The 16,796-nt window shown below is 40.4% G+C and overlaps 1 protein-coding gene across 2 annotated transcripts; it reads left to right on the top strand.

The window, feature by feature from the left end:
- LOC124139540 (dynein intermediate chain 3, ciliary-like) lies at positions 1-11,399 on the top strand. 2 transcript variants are annotated; one of them, XM_046506684.2, is made up of 15 exons: positions 1-83; positions 563-795; positions 1,016-1,177; positions 2,514-2,632; positions 3,191-3,333; positions 3,460-3,573; positions 4,412-4,668; positions 6,000-6,179; positions 7,282-7,325; positions 7,438-7,573; positions 8,208-8,354; positions 8,750-8,848; positions 10,123-10,266; positions 10,422-10,472; positions 10,842-11,399. In XM_046506684.2, the coding sequence occupies exons 2-15, from the start codon at positions 613-615 to the stop codon at positions 10,860-10,862; spliced, it is 1,800 nt and encodes a 599-aa protein (XP_046362640.1). In that variant the 5' UTR covers positions 1-83; positions 563-612; the 3' UTR covers positions 10,863-11,399. The 2 variants fall into 2 exon arrangements, with proteins under 2 accessions (XP_046362640.1, XP_046362651.1); XM_046506695.2 differs by having other exon boundaries at positions 78-219.
- The last annotated feature ends 5,397 nt before the right edge of the window (positions 11,400-16,796 follow it).

Here is a 16,796-nt window from a genome sequence, read left to right on the forward strand (position 1 = left end):
TACAACGTTGCCATAGGCGACTCTTCAAGCGACCTGATTGAGCCTTCAGTCAGAGAGAAACACATTTCTTGAACCATTCGAAGGTATGCATGTTACGATCTCGGAACTTTGAGTAGATCCAGATACATTTGACACATCTTTGACATCGCTGGTGCAACGTTGCTATGTACATGTTATGTCTATGTATTGATATTTAAAACTGTACGAACTGCATCGCTGGTGAGTGATGTGGTTTAGGCTTGTTTTTTATTCGGCTATGGGATATTGCAGTCGTTTTAGCTTTTTAACTCTACTGTACTTTTTTTGTTGTTGCAAAGAATAATTTAAGATGTATTAGGTTATAGAACGATCATACCTTCTTATGGTTTATATATAGTTTATATAGATTGTATCGTGTTTCTAGTAATTTTGTGGTGGGTGGTACTAGGCTAGTAGTGTTGATTCCTAACTTAGGCCTAGCCCATGCTTAGTTACAAAAATCGGAAATGATATTCCCATGATATTCATCTTAAAAACAAATAAAAGTGTTCAAGTGTTGTCAAACATATTATTCTTTTTGTAGATTTCAAAGAGCTACAGTTTCAAGTTTGTTTTGAAACACCAACTAGCAAAATGGAGATAGTTTACGTCTACACAAAGAAGCGGAATGAATTTGGTCGACAGTGTAACTTTGCTGATAGACAAGCAGAGTTACATGTTGACATCATTCCTGATCCATCACTAACCTCAAACTTTGTGGAGAGGAATCCAGTAGATAATGGACTTCAGTGTGTTCAGGAAATGTCAGAACATGAGGCAAGTACCTTTCTAATACCATCATCATCTGTATCTGTAAGATAACATTCAATGTCTTATATGATATTTTATTTACAACCACATTCACCATTAGGCCTAGGTAGAATGTAACTTTGTACCAAATCCTTTTTTGCAGTTTTGTGCAAACAATTTTTTTAACCCTGGATCCCATCATCTTTTAACCATTTTTTATAGTGTCTGATTTATGTGGTGATTGCAGGTGAATACCGAGAGATTTGAGACCAGTTCCCGTGGTATAAACCATGTTGAAGGTGGCTGGCCAAAGGATGTCAATGCCAGTGAGGTGGAACAGGTGACCAGATACAGGAAGAAAGTAGAGAAAGATGAGATGTACATTTCAACCATTCAGCAGCTGGGCAGTGTAAGTAGTAATGCATTGATCAGTCAAGTCAAACAGTTCAAAATGTTCAACTATTATTTTGGTTCTATACTTTATAATAAGAAAATTAGGTTGTATGGCATTTAATTGGCTCCTGAAACAATTTGTGTTGCATTTATGTTTCCAGAAAAAAAACCCACCTGTTTCCTTATTGGCTGATAATAGAATGGGCAGGGTTATGTTCCATTGTTGAGCTGAACAATGTCACTGAATCACACTGTTGTCTACATCTTTTTGTGTGTTAATAATTAAACAAACAATCTGTGAAGTTATTATTGTTGACATATTCATTTATACAAAGTGTCTTCAATATACTTTGCGTTTTTACGTTTATACCTCCATAAACACACAAAAATATTGAAGTCAGTGCTTCATTTTCATGATTATGGAACAATTAGATTTTATGTCTTAATCGATCCTTAACAAGAAGTAATATTGATAAATGTATGTTGACATGAGACTAATGTGTTTGTGTATAAGCAGATTTTTTAAATTTCCTTCTAGAAAGTTTATGAAGATGCCACATTTTGTTATGGGAATGAAAACTTTATGGACATTATGTAAATATTAAGACTATCAGGGTGATGGGGTAGCCATTTGTTTGTCACGCCAAACATGGGTACGAGGTGAGAAGCCTATTTCTGGTGTCCCCTGTTGTGATAGTCCTAAATGAGGAGTAAAGCAATACTTATTCACTCCCTATTAATATAGTATGACTCTATATTATCGCGGTATCGATACACCTCGTAATCCACACGCCCTGTCGATGTGTTTACTTATGCAAATCTAAGCACAATGTTTCATGGCTTGATCGAATACAGGACTCGTTCCGGTATGTCACGGCTACTCGTAAGTATACTTGTTAACTTTTTAATGATAATTTCTGGAATGTTTTTGAAGTGGAATTACCCCTACCTCCATTCGAAATTGGTTAGAAAAGAACCCATCTGTTTGGACAATGCCCCTAGGTTGTATGCATACTGATTATGCATAATCCAAAACATGAAGTGATGTAAGTCACATAATCCACACATATCACATCACAAAATAGTGATAACGTGATAATATAGAGTTGCCTGCCCTTGACAGGTAATGACAGGTACTTCTAAGGAAATCAACATCGTTCAATCTAATTGATGTGTCATAAAAGTTGAACAGAGAACAAGAAACATTTTGCGTATGAAATATATAATAGGTTAGTAAGTATTCGTCATTTCGATCCATTATTAATTAACTACCGTGATAATATAGCATACCATGCTACTATCATGACTATGGTGGGGTTTTGTTTCATCATAACCATGTATTTGTTATGCAGGTGATGGAGCACTGCATCAAACAGAACAATGCTATTGACATCTATGAGGAATACTTTGAAGACGTTGACGTGGATCAGGTGGATGAAACACCATCAGCCAAAACTATTAATGTTTTCAGGTAAGAATCACAGAGTTGTACCTATGTTGCTTTAAGGGGGTGGAGTAGCCTAGCTGTCATCGAAGTTCGTACATGCAGAATGTCTGTAGGATTCACACACAGACAGTATGGACCCGGAATTCTGTGGTTGTTACTTTGGTAGGACTGCCATTCCAAAGTAACTTGAGGCTTTTCGCTTTGGATTACTGAAAATGTGTTCCATTAAGAAGAGCATTTAAACTTAATTCGGAAACACCTTACACACATAACTAAAGCTCAGTGTTCATTTGAGAAACCATGAAGGTAGGGAGGGCACTTTGTATCCACATGTGGCAAAAATGTGGGGTCATTTTGAAAAAGGAGCTTTTCCCTAACTAAACGATCAATCTGAGCCATTAGCAAAAGGAGGAGTGTCATAGTCTCACTCTGCAACTTGCTGACATTCATGCTTTGAAAGATATGCTTGAACTGCAAAAACACTCTCCTTTTCCATAACTTGTTTGGGAAACAAAATTGAAAGTGCCTTAAAACCCTTGTCAGCACCATTCTGTGAACTAATGTGAATCTTTATGTCAACAGAGATCCCAATGAGGTTAAACGCACAGCCACACACATCTCCTGGTTCCCTGATGGGCCCCGGAAACTGGCAGTAGCATACTGTAATCTGACATTCCAAGGGTCGTCTCCAGATACAAGCATGGACTCTTACATCTGGGACGTTGGTATGTATTTTCCATGGAAGCAACTTACATTGATATGTGGCAAATCCTCTATATATGATACCTTTCACCTGTTAGAAACTTCTTAGAAATAGTTGAAACTAATGAAGTTAATTATTTCATTTACAGAGAACCCAAACAAACCCGAGATGACCCTAAAACCGGTCTCCCCGCTGGTGTGCCTGGAGTACAACCCTAAGGATTCCCATGTGTTGCTGGGGGGATGCTACAATGGACAAATTGGTTTGTTATTTCATATATTGTTTCAGCAGTATTGTAAAACGGAGATGCTTTCATGAATAAGTTTGTGCCTGGTGGCCTCAATTGTTGTGCAGAGTTGTGTCCTGGATGTGCCAGAATCCTCTGATTGTGGGTTAATACCCCAGATTCGCCCTGACATGGATTCCTGGTTTTTCAGCATCACACCCATGCTTGTGAGTGGCAAGTGTTGAAACCATGTAGGCTTTCTTCCCACATTGTACTGAAATACCTTTCAAATCTGTGTTGAACAGAATTCACTTATTCATGGAAATGTTTTTTGATATAATGAGAAATTTTACATACATTGGTTTCATAAATGAATTATTTTAGAATTCAAGAAATGTATGACTTTTGAACTTATCCTATATCACACTTACATTTCTTCTTTCCTCTTCGATCCTGTGTGGAAAAGTGCTTGAACAGTGTTTCCAGCCTCTAAAAACAATATTCACCCGAACACATCCCATCATCACTGTAGTCCCGTGCATAACGACCTACACAATGTGATCACATGATTACCCCTGTCACATCATTCTCTTTCTCATTGCCACTCAGTGGAGACGAGTACTGTCAGTGATAGAGAATTTATATATTCTTTAACGATTTCCCTACTACATTGTATTGATTACGCATTACATCTGGGAATATGGGCAAAAAGATCCTCTTCGCCTGGCCTGCCTGGAGTGCAGGCATACCATTTTCTACACAGGACCCTAACGATTTATGCTGGGATTGCCGGGTTTGGTGTAGTTCTCACAAGAGGTGCTCTGAATGTAATCTTCTTTCAGTGATTTAAAAAAATGAAAATTTGTCACTGCAGCGTACTGGGACACAAGAAAGGGATCACAACCAGTGGAGATGACGCCTATTGAGCAGAGTCACCGTGACCCTGCCTACAAGGCCATCTGGATCCAGTCAAAGACAGGCACAGAATGTTTCTCTGCATCCACTGACGGCCAGGTACTGTGGTGGGACATCCGGAAGCTGGGGGAACCCACAGAGAAACTCTTCCTGGACAAGAAGCAGGACCTGACCAAAGCACAGGGAGCTTACTGTCTGGAGTATGAACCAACAATGGTATGTCAAGTACAATACATCATTGCATCCCCTTGGCGATCCCAGCAAAGAATGGGTCTCCAGATACCCGTGTTTGTTGTACAAGGAAATTTAATAGATTGGATGGTCAGACTCAATGACTTGTTTGATTGTGAAATCATGTCATGACAGCTTGTTTCTTGTTATATCAAGCACATGATTGTCTAATCCAAACTCAATTATTCACAGGCTGACATAATGTAGCTGGAATAATGCTGAGTGTGGTGTTACCATGGTTACATGAAAATAAAATCTGTATAATTGATGATTACTTTTCAGAATAAATGTTCCAAATTCTTGTTTAACTGGGTAATCTATTAAAAGTAGATATTGTTTGGTTCTACCAACAGTAGGACTAATGAAATTTTGTGTTCATAACTTGGCCCTCAATATAAGGATATACTTGTAAGCAACATAGTTAATGTTAAATGTTTTTCAAATATCAGCATTTATCATATTGATAGATGCAGAAGTGATTTTCCATTTATTTTACTTGATGATGACTAACATGTTTGAGGGTCAGCACTAAAACATAAGCTTTGTTGGGTATACCATTAAGCTATTCAGTGCTCATTATTTTCTCAAACGTGGACATTTATGATCTGATAATTCTGATTTTTGTATTCTTGATACTGTCAGTTGTTGGAGGAGTTTAAGCTGATGGTGAGACGATATGTTGTCATTCACTGACAGCATGTCTATAGGAATGCCACGATAGACCCATTTTCTCCCATGTCAAGCTTTGTGTTGTCATCTCGTTTGTGTTAGATTCTGTGTCCTGTCCTACCTGGTTGTTTTTAAGAACTACTGGTATGTGCTTTGATGTCCAGAGAGATTTATGTCACAGCAGCAACACACTTGCATTAGTGTATTTAGGATGAACACATAGAATATACTGCATGTTATAAATGTCTGACACTGAAGCTCTCCATGTTGTAAGAACCCTGCACACGACACTCACGTTACAACATTTACACAACTCTTCACACAAGGGCGGATCCAGCATTTTTAAAAGGGAGGGGTCCTAAATATCAAAATCCTCTCTCAGTCACTTTTGCTGCCTACAACATCCTACATTTGGTTTTCGAAATGGGGGATCAGGACCTGCTGGACCACCCCCTGGATCCGCCTATGTCACAATATATTTCGTGAAACCTGTATGGTATTATAACGTATAATGGTTGATTAATAATGTAAATGTAATGTCTATGTGCATGGAGTTTAACATTGTTTGATGTTTAATAATGGAAAGTATAATCATGGAAATGAAATTGTGAAATGTTTCTTATTTTGTTATTTGTGTCCTCCAACAGCCGACCAAGTTCATGGTTGGTACAGAGCAGGGATCAGTGATTGCTTGCAACAGGAAGGCGAAGACACCCGGAGAGAAGATTGTAGCCAGCTACTCCGGCCATATTGGCCCAGTTTACTCTCTACAGAGAAACCCTCACTTTCCTAAAAACTTCCTCAGTGTCGGAGACTGGTGTGCCAGGGTATGTATTAATCAGTTGTGCTTATTTCCTTATCTAGAAGAAATATAGTCATTGCCTGAACTCAAAAGAGAGTGAACAGATGTTGAGTCCTCAATGAGGATTCGGGACAGAATTCCTTTCCAGTAATGCATGCTTGTCATTAGAGATGACTAAGTGGAGTTGTGTGTCTCTGTACCCATTCAACATGGATTGATGTATTGCTATGGAACACTTGATGCTCCAGGTCTAAGTACCAGGTTCACGTTCCACAAAGCTATCTTAGCGCTATAACTATCGTAAGTGCATGTTAACGTATGGGAGATTGTCTTAGCGCCCAAATCACCCAGGCTGCTGTGGTGAAGCTGTGATATTGTTGACCGTAAAACAATTACTGTTATATTGCTGTCCCCAGCATACAACTCACTCACTCACATAATGTTGTAAAACTGTGTGCTGTGCTGTGTGCTGGAGTCTGATTAGTTTAAAAATGTTAAGTGGGAAAACGGCCTGGAAAGCTTGTTATCTTTTCACTGAGTGTGATTACTTTTCTTGATGAGTGCCATTTCTTTCTCAATCTCATACAGAAATCAGCAATGAACTTGGCAAAGAGATACTGCATTTATACTGTGTTAAGAACAAACTAGACAGGTTCATTTGTCAGGGAAGCATGTCTCGCCATCCATTGTATCATCAAGTCATAGCAGTTCAGAGTTAAGTCATGTCAGTCTTGCAATACTGTGAGTTCACACAGGAGAGTACAAATTACTTTATCATACCTCCATGTCAGAATTATGAGATCTGATTGGTCCACTAGATCTTGATAAAATACCATGTATCCTGCCTTGGAGGGAGGGAAATAAATTTCTCAGTTAGAGAATAAATCCTTTATACCCTACTTCGAAGCTTAAAACCTCACACTTTTTGCGAGTCAAACAAAGTCACTTGACAAAGCGCAAGTAAATTTCAGCTCAGCTGTTTTCTATCAATTTTGAGTTTGTTGTAATTCTTTATAATGTCAAATTAAAACATGCGACACATAAAACCCCTCGTAATACTTCTACAACTTATAGTATGTAACTTCTTTGTTTCTTTCTTTATAGCAACACTCTCCTTCTTGTTTCAGTTGTGGTCTGAGGACATCAGGGATTCTTCCATCATGTGGTCAAAGTGAGTAGTTATTTAGTATGACGTGTATGAAGCAACATGTACAAGTAGTTGGAATTAATGTGTGTTTTATGAATCATTCTGCTTCGTTTCCTAAGTTGCGGTTGTGTTCCAGGCAGTACGCATCCCACCTCACAGACGGATGCTGGAGTCCCATCAGACCAGCAGTGTACTTCATCACAAAGATGGATGGTACACTCGACGTCTGGGACATCATCTTCAAGCAGAATGACCCCACCCTCAGTCTGCAAGTATGTTTATATTTGACTTGTTACCTGCATTCACTATCAAACACTATTATCTGTGTCCATTATCTTGCTAGTAGGCATATGCAAATTTATTCTTATACAAATCAGTCTTGATTGACAATGGTATAAAGATCTATACCGAAACATCGCCTTCACAGTTATTAAAGAAGTTGTTATTCATTATTTGTGTCTACTTTGTCAAAATCATTTGCAATGCTTTTGTTCCAACATGCACCATAATATTGGGATTCATTGTCTCACTCTATTCCAAGACAGAATTTTTACTTATCCTGCATTAAACGTTTAAGGATGCATTAAGGAGTAATGCAGAATATGTATACAAATGTAAAAAAATATTTAGATTTTTTTTTTTATTATTTATCCTGCATTATCCTGTAATGCATCCTTAAATGTAGTAATGCCGGATAAGTATACAAATGTAAGAAATATGTAGATATTACTAAAATTGTTAGAGGTTTCAAAGTCTACATATGTTAACAAACCTGTCATTTCATGTTAGTAGTGAGCTATGATCAGTGTCGCTGTGTTATGTCCGTGTAATTTTGGAGCCAGTAACTGATCAGGTTTAAGATGCTCTTCATGGGGAGCCCCAGTGATGACTGTGTGATGTTGCCAGGTATGTGACGTCCCCCTGCACAGTCTGCGGGTACAGGAGGCGGGCAGGCTGGTGGCGTGCGGCTCGGAGGATGGTACGACCACATTGCTGGAGCTGTCCGAGGGGCTGTACACGATGCAGAGGAATGAGAAGAACCTTGTCACAGCGGTAAGCAGCTTACACTCACACACTGTCTTCACTGTGTTGTGGTACAGGGAGTAGATAACATACACACAACCATTATGCTGGGATGTGTCTGGAGACACATTGCATCAGGACATTTTCATGATTTGTATCGACATTTGTCAACATATATTGCGATATTATTTTCTAGACATTTTGGATGACAAAATCTAGAAACAACAGAGGTAAACATATTTCATAAGGTGCATATTCAAATTTCATACTTCTCCATGATGTCAACAGTGTCAGACACGACTGGAATGGTTATAGGGTTGTTTCACAGATATGAATACACCCACCATGCTAATAATGGCGCTTACAGAAGAACATAAGTTTTGTATTTTCATTATCTGACCTTGGTTCCTTTATATCCTTAACAGATGTTTGAGCGGGAGACGCGGCGAGAGAAGATCCTGGAGGGCCGACACAGGGAGATGAAGCTGAAGGAACGCACCAAGAGTCAGCAGGAAAAGGACAAGGTCAGTCTGACACACTACGTTGTCCCCCATGAACTGTATTGCTTGTTGTCAGAGGCACTTCATTTGGATTGGGTGGTCAGGCTAGGTGACTTGGTTAATTGCATGTCATCATACCCTGAACCCGTGAACATCTGGCTGGAGAATAGGTCTTCAACAACCCATACTTGTCGTAAAAGGCGACCATGTTTGTCAAAAAAGGCGACTAACCGGATTGGATGGTCAGGCTCACTGACTTGGTTGATGCATGTCAGTTTATCCCATTTGCGTGGATTGATGCTCATGATATCAATCACTGAATTGTCTGGTCCAGACTTGATTATTTACAGACTGCCTTCATATGGCTGGAATATTTCTGAGTCCGGCATTAGAAAACAAACAAACATTGTACCCTGATGGTATACAGTGGGGATGTTGCTCATGACATCAACAACTGGTTTGTCTGGTTCAAACTCGATTATTTACAGGTTGCCATGATACTGATGGAATATTGCTGAGTCAAACAAGCATACAAACAATTCATTTGTCCTTACTGTTGGGGACCTGTGAAGATTCCGGGGTAGAATAGGTCTTCAGCACCCCATGCTTGCCGTAAAAGGCGACTATGCTTGTCGTAAGAGGCGACTAACAGGATCGGGTGGTTAGGCTTGCTGACTTGGTTGATGCATGTCATTGTATCCCAATTGGGTGGATCAATGCTCATCATGTCAATCACTGGATTGTCTGGTCCAGAATCGATTATTTACAGACCACTGTCGTATAGCTGGTATATTACTGAGTGCGGGGGTATAAAACAAACAAACAAACAAACAAACCTTACTGTTTGGACAGATTCATGGACATATTAGGTGTAGTTAATCCAGTCCCAATGTCTCCCATAGGGCAATTCATATGAGATGACAGGTGGCCTGAGAGGGTGAGAGCAATGGCTACCCAGTATTGCTAGTTACCAGTAGGAGCAGATGTGAAGTAAAGAATCATCTTCAATTGTGACCTGTACCATCTTATCCTATTGGCAGTGATCAGTGTTCATTCTACAGACCAGTTTTTGGCTGGCTTGCTATTATTTCATAAGTTGACATAGTATGGCCATAATGTTTCTTATTACAGAATTAAGTACATTCACTCAATGGCACCACTTGGGACAGGATGAAATTAATGCTCTGATTAATGATAGCCTCTTTTCTAAGAGTCATCAGTAACACAAGGGGAGGAGCTTCTTGTGTTCTGCAACACAAGAATTCTGTTCTTGTGTTAATGGTTTTTCCTTTTTCAAGGAGGAAGAGAAGGAGGTTGAAGCTCCCATGGAAGAAGAAGACCTGGTGGAGAAGGCTGAGAAGGAGTTCTTCAGCATCATCGAACAGGAGAAGAAAAAGCAGACAGCACCAGCTCAAGACTTCGAAAAGGGAGACACTGGCAAGGTAAACTTTGGATACATTGTTGTTCCTTGATAGCATCTTAATAATACCTTAAATTGGGGAACAGGATCAAAGGGGTTTGAGAATTTTATTCAAATGGACACAATAGTATATATACTATGAAGGAAGGCATGACAGCTCTGGTTATGATGTTGCAGACATCACCAATCCAGGAGGAGGGAGAGGAGGAGAAAACCAATGGCAACCCAGTGAGTAGCAGAAACACAGAGATAGCTTATCATAGCTAATGTCCTAATGAGCTTGCTAGTCCGCTCCTGCAAATGTTAAATGACATCTTTCACCGTACAGAGCGAGGTAGACATATCTGTTCAATATCTGTTGAGACAAATGGAATCATGGTTGCTGCAATGCAGGACAAATGTGTTAGCACACACACACCTGAACTGAAAATGATGAAACCCCCATGAGCTCCAGTGACATCAACTTTGTGTTATTTATTTATTCATATGTTTTGAAGTGCGTCGCCATTTGTTAGGTGCATAGGTATACGATACATCTGTATGATGAAAAGTTAGGCTGTTTATAAATGTGACATGGTGTATTTCCTATCATTGCAGGAGTCCACCAAGAAAGACTGAGCATGTATCATCAGGACTTGATTCAGGAGCATCTGTGACAGCATCACTTCAACAACAGCATGTGTGATTACGTGACAACAATTTCTTATATTGTTTAAAGGTGTGACAAAACATATTTTCTTCATCTGATGTCCATCCATCCGTCCATACTTTAATAGCAGCATCACTGACTTGGCATCCATACCGTAGTGTCTCACTGCTGACGAGATGTGGGCTGTCTTGTAGATGCTAGGTGCTGTGGGAACAACATATACACGTTCATCATGCAACAAAACCCTGGACAGCTAGCATCAAACAACAATCAGATGGTGTTGTTTACTGTTGAAGACATTTGTTTATTATTTGATGTAAATATGTTTTCATGTTTCCTATCTGTGATTGAGTGTCTGGAGGGAGCATGAGAGAATGAGTCATTATATAAGCAACTTGGTATTATCATTTGTCCCAAAGTTTATATTGTTTATTTGTATATACAACCTTTATATGTAAAATCTCAAATTGTTACTAAACATTGAAAATAAAAATTGTGATATTGGACATGATTAATCTTTTTTCTTTTTCATATAAATTGTATAACTTGGGCATCAGTGACCTATAGACAATGGATTAAAAACATCAGATCGGGATTGACATTATTTTTTCTTTTTGTCTGTTGTCAACTATGCTAAATGACGTTTGGCATTGTCCACTGTAGGCTGTGCAGGTTTTTTGAGGAGACTGAACATGGCTACAACCAGCACATGATTTACTTTTTAATTCCCCTGCCAAGTATGTTCGTCTTGACCTCTTGACAGAATTGTACACCATTGTTGAATGTTGAATCAGAGGGTATTATTTAATACAGTCAGATTCACTTATAGGCCATTCTACAAGCTGACCTCAGGAGTCTCCTTGGAAAATGGATGGGTAATTATTGATAACGTCACACCAGAGCCCATTAAAAAATTCCATTACAACACCATCTACATATAGTGGATGGAAGGCAAATTATCAACAGGTTAAGTTGTAACATGTGGTGCACTACAGATTGATATATGCAAATATCAACTAAGAGCAATTTCAAGGGCACTCCGATGTATTACGCAAGCTATTGCTAACCGCAAATTGGTGATGCTTTGCATAAGAAATGGTTTTGGTAATAACAGAGGACATACAATTGCAAGAAGCTGTCGTAAAAGGCTCGTTCTTTCTGTCGTGTTCGATCTCAATCCTTTCGATGTGCGTCGCTATAAGACAGCGCGTCCTGTTCTGTACACATGAAGATGGCTAGGCTGGGTTATATTTGCAGTCCTAGCAGTTTCAAAAAGGTAACTGACCAAATTCTTTTCGCACAACACTTTGGCAAAGAAGGTCGCTGAGGTTGTTAAGTGGTTAAAGCGTTGGCGCCTTGCTGAATATCCAGTTTTCGATTCCTTATCACATGCTTGGTGATGCCAATTCTTCAACTCGAGATCGGTCACAGTGACTTATAAGTATGGTGTTGCCTGAACGTGGAACCCAACGACCAAAATTATTGTCCTCAAATGACATCATCAACAAACGACCTCGCCGACAACATTCACTTCAATAGCCTATAACTGCATTATTACGTAATTGCGGGGTAGATAAATAAAACATACGCGCAAAATCTTTGTAAAGCGTTTATTATTTTTCAAAGAAAAAGCAACGTCTTCAACATATGTTTGCAGGTCTGTTTTTTCTTTCGGAAATGTAAAATTGATTGAAGCGGCGTAAAATCCTGCTCGTGTGGACGCTCAGTCCAGGCTATGTTACAACTGCCAGTGTCTCAACAACCTAGTCCAACCCGTCGACCTTGAAAGAGACGAATGGTCCCTCTGAAACTGCCCCTAGTCTATCAATTTCCACTGATCGATCAAGAAGTTATCGAGCTTGTCGGTCAGTTCGATACAGCATTTTGTAATGACCCTAGTATCCGATCGTATGTTCAGTTTGGCGTGATTCGGAAGGTGTACATGTTCTTTGACCTGGGCTTCTTGGCTAATGTCGAGTTGGAAAAAGGCAAATTTACAAAAGAATCTCAGGTGCAGAAGACAATGCCTGTGGATATTGATCTTTGTTCCACAAGTCGTTCTTGTTGAGACTGTCAAGGAGATCGATTAAATTGGATTTGTCGTAAATTAAATTGGTTTCATATTATACTCAAGGATACGCTAGCCACAATAACAACATATTTACTTTTCCCCTTTCTCTCTCGTCTCTCGCCCCGTGGGGATTCCGGGTTATAGAATAGAGAACTTGTACTGGTCGTGACTGAATGGATCGGGTAGTCAGGCTCTGTGAATTGGTTGATTGCAGGTCATCGGACCCCGACGACGTGGATCATTGTTTATTATATCAGTCACTGGATTGTCTCCACACTCAAGTACTTGCATGTCTTATAGCTGGAATATTGCTGAGCAATATTGCCGCAACTCAGTGTCAGAGTTATGTCCCTTAAATGTATTAGGATCCGCCTTGCATGGCTCCAAATCCCAGATGCGCCCTGGTTATTATCTGTCAGCACCAGGTTTCACCAAATTGGTAAACGACCAGTGCTATTTTGATCAAACCCACCCATTGTGAATGTAACTTATTGTCACTGCTGTATCGGAATGTATACAGAGTCAAATTAAAAACACATTTTTAAAAGTAATCCCATATATGATATACAACGGACAAATGCATCAGAGAAGGTAATGTTTAATCATTAATGTCCAAAGAAGGATTTTAATTAACGGTGGTAACCATAATTTGTTCCAAGCACCTACGGTATCCGGTAATAACATCAACAGTTTAAATCATAAGTCCCAAGCACGAGAATCTGATGGCACACAAGTTCAGTAGCGTGTATGGCCACCATGTGCATTGACAACTGCCACACAACGCCTCCGCATGGACCTTGTGATGCTTGTGAACACATCATCTGGAAAACGACGCCATTGTTGCTGCAAAATGGTGCCAAGATCTTGCAGATTTCTGTGGTTGGTTCTGGAGAGTGTGCAGACTTCTGCCAAGAGCATCCCAGACGTGTTCGATGGGATTGAGGTCGGGAGACCTTGACGGTCAGTCCATGACGTTGACTCCCGCATTCTGAAGGAAATTCCTTGTCAAAATTGCTGTGTGGGGTCTGGCATTGTTGTGTTGGAAGATCAAACCGAGTCCAAGTTCTGGTGCCAGTACCTGGTCGCGGTAAGCAGCAGCGTTGAGGTTGCCACGGATGACAAGAAGCCTGGAACGTGCATTGCCACAGAAAGCACCCAACACCATGACACTTCCGCCTCGAAATCTGTCAACTTCCTGTACACAAAAGACGAAGACTGAAGACGACTTGATTCCAATTCCTCTGAGTCCATCGTAAGTGTCGCTGTGCCCACAATTGACGTTGACGTCTGTGTAATTGAGTCAGAATCGGCCCGCAGCATGGCCGTCGTGCTTGAAGGTGAGCAGTTCTCAGACGGTTTCGAACAGTTTGCGCACTCAGTCTACCCCTAAACAGTTCATTTCTGGTTGATGTAGCCGTCAAAAATCGGTTACGGAGATGACGTAAGACAATCTGACGATCCTCTGCATGTGACGTCACACGTGGTCGACCTGGCCGAGGGCGATCAGCGGTGGTACCCGTTTGCTGTAGACGCGTCTGTAAATCATAAACAGTCCGTCGACTACAACCCATCGTCCTTGCGACTTCAGCTACGGACGTTCCGGTCTGCAACATGCCGATGGCACGTTCACGTTGCACATTTGAAAGGCGTGGCATGGCCGTAAAGACTTTTGTTTTCTTGTGTTTTTCTTTTTTTGTTAATGACTGCTAACAAGTATGGCTGAAAATACGTGCGGTATTATGGCCACGTGATCACTTGCACGTGAAAAACCACTTTTGCCACTATAGTGCTCTGCACATGATTTTGATCGATTCACCTGCACAAAAACGGGTGTTATCTGAAGACAATACGTGGCCATTACTGTTTAACTACACAATAAGGGCCCTCAATGATAACTGGTCAAAATGTTTAAATTTTAGGATTGTGAACTTTTTAATTTGATTCAGTATATATCTCGACACACCGTATGACGTTGTAGCATTACTAGATTCCTGTGGACGCACGTTACGCAGTCCCGCCGCCTCTTGGGAACTGGCAAGTGTTGAAATCTGTCTGGGGTTTACGATCCTGTGTGGTATGGCCACAGTGTGCTTGAGTGGGCGATAAAAGAGAGACGCCATATCATTAGGGACAAAATCAATTTATTAGGATACACTGATGAATTAGTTAACAAAACAGTTGGTTTTCTATTATGCGTTCATCAAGGACTTTAATCTACGATCAACGGATCCAAGCACATCTCTGTTAAGCGAATGGAGACACCATAGACCACTGAGCCACCTGTCCCCTTGAGCGTTTTTCCATCTACAGTAACGCCTACATGTTAACTAAAGCATTCATGCAAAATAGATATGTTGTTTTGTTTGCAGAACGGGTGTGTGTGCGCGTGTGTGTATATATATAGTATGGACATTGGTACATATCTGGGTGTGAATACTATATTTCCTGTCGACTCCAAGATCAACACCCTCCCACTTCAACACACCCGGCTTTCGATTCCGTGACATTATTTCCTCACAATCTGAGGCCACTGCGACAAAGTCAGAACGCCAAATAACTACCGTGTGCATTAGAATCATAAAGCCAATACGCAACACTCGTCATCTACAGATCCCCAGGGACCATCCTGGTTTCCTGTAGCAGCTTATCGCATGACCTCATATACACTGACTAGGCGCAGATGAGAATCTACGTATATTGAATATTTAATCGCCTGTTTCTTGTTTATGCAGAATGTCTCCCAAACCGTCTCCAGCCAGTCATGTCAACCCGCATCTATAATTCAGTCACTTCTTTCAGACCGAGTTTGTCGCTTTGGAGATGAACCGTTGTTTTCGTCAGTCGATATATTTTTGTAAAAGCTAATCTAACCGTAATTGGAATTCTGGGGTTATTTCCGGCGACAGTTCTGCGAATAGATGAATCCCGTGGATTCAGAATTACAGTACAGGATGGCATCGAATGTTGCCGGAAACATGAAGTTTTATACCCCCTCCTTCTCTGTCCCCTAACAAGATTGTGTCATGGAAGTACCCTTTTTGCCTATACACCCTCCCAGAGTCTTTGAGTGGGAGATAATGGCCATCTAAGCATTCATTCAACCTTGATTTATAGTTCCGCCTCGACACAACAAACATGACTTATGTCCGTCAGAAACAGACGACATTATGTATCAAGCAGACGACACAATCGTGTTCTGGAAAAAGCAGACGACACTGGTATCACATAATTCATTTGAACATGAAACATTCCATTAAAATCAATATTAGAGAGAGGTTATTTTGTCCTACATTAGCAGGAACTATCTCGTTGAACTGGAGTAACATAATGTGACGTAAGACATTGACCTTCATATACTCTTAATTATTGCGTCAAGTCTGAGCCATAAGCGTCCGGTCCACGTCCTTGCTTTTTTTTGCAGTGAGCCTTCAGGCGTTCTCTAGACGTGATGTAACTCTATCAATGGCACACCGCCGGGAAGATTTTATGCTAAGCCAGGGTGATTTGTTTTCATTATATGTTTTACAAAGGATTAGGCACCGCTTCTGGTACGTGTCATAATGCGATTGAGTTTAGATGATAGCAGGGTCGATAGACCGCGAGAGATGTTATACTTGAATAGCACGCGCCGCCTCCAGGTGAAGATAGATCAAGGTGTTGATTATGGAAATGTCCCTCCAGATGTTAGACACACACTGGTTCCTGTCCAATATGCGCATCTCTGATAATATCCCGATAGTTCGTGACGGTGTCATGGCATCATCGTCAGCCTCGCGAAAGACAATAATATCTGGACTAGCTCGAATTCCGGAGTATTATATATTTTGGCAGG

This window comes from Haliotis rufescens, unplaced genomic scaffold (assembly GCF_023055435.1).
Source record: "Haliotis rufescens isolate VD_foot unplaced genomic scaffold, xgHalRufe1.0.p SCAF_28, whole genome shotgun sequence".
Classification (NCBI taxonomy): domain Eukaryota; kingdom Metazoa; phylum Mollusca; class Gastropoda; order Lepetellida; family Haliotidae; genus Haliotis; species Haliotis rufescens.

Excerpts from the sequence above, each read along its gene's own strand:
- LOC124139540 (XM_046506684.2), top strand. The coding sequence starts at position 613 with ATGGAGATAGTTTACGTCTACACAAAGAAGCGGAATGAATTTGGTCGA. Across the intron at positions 7,326-7,437 it reads TCTTCCATCATGTGGTCAAA|GCAGTACGCATCCCACCTCA; the intron begins GTGAGTAGTTAT and ends GTTGTGTTCCAG. Across the intron at positions 10,267-10,421 it reads AAAAGGGAGACACTGGCAAG|ACATCACCAATCCAGGAGGA; the intron begins GTAAACTTTGGA and ends ATGATGTTGCAG.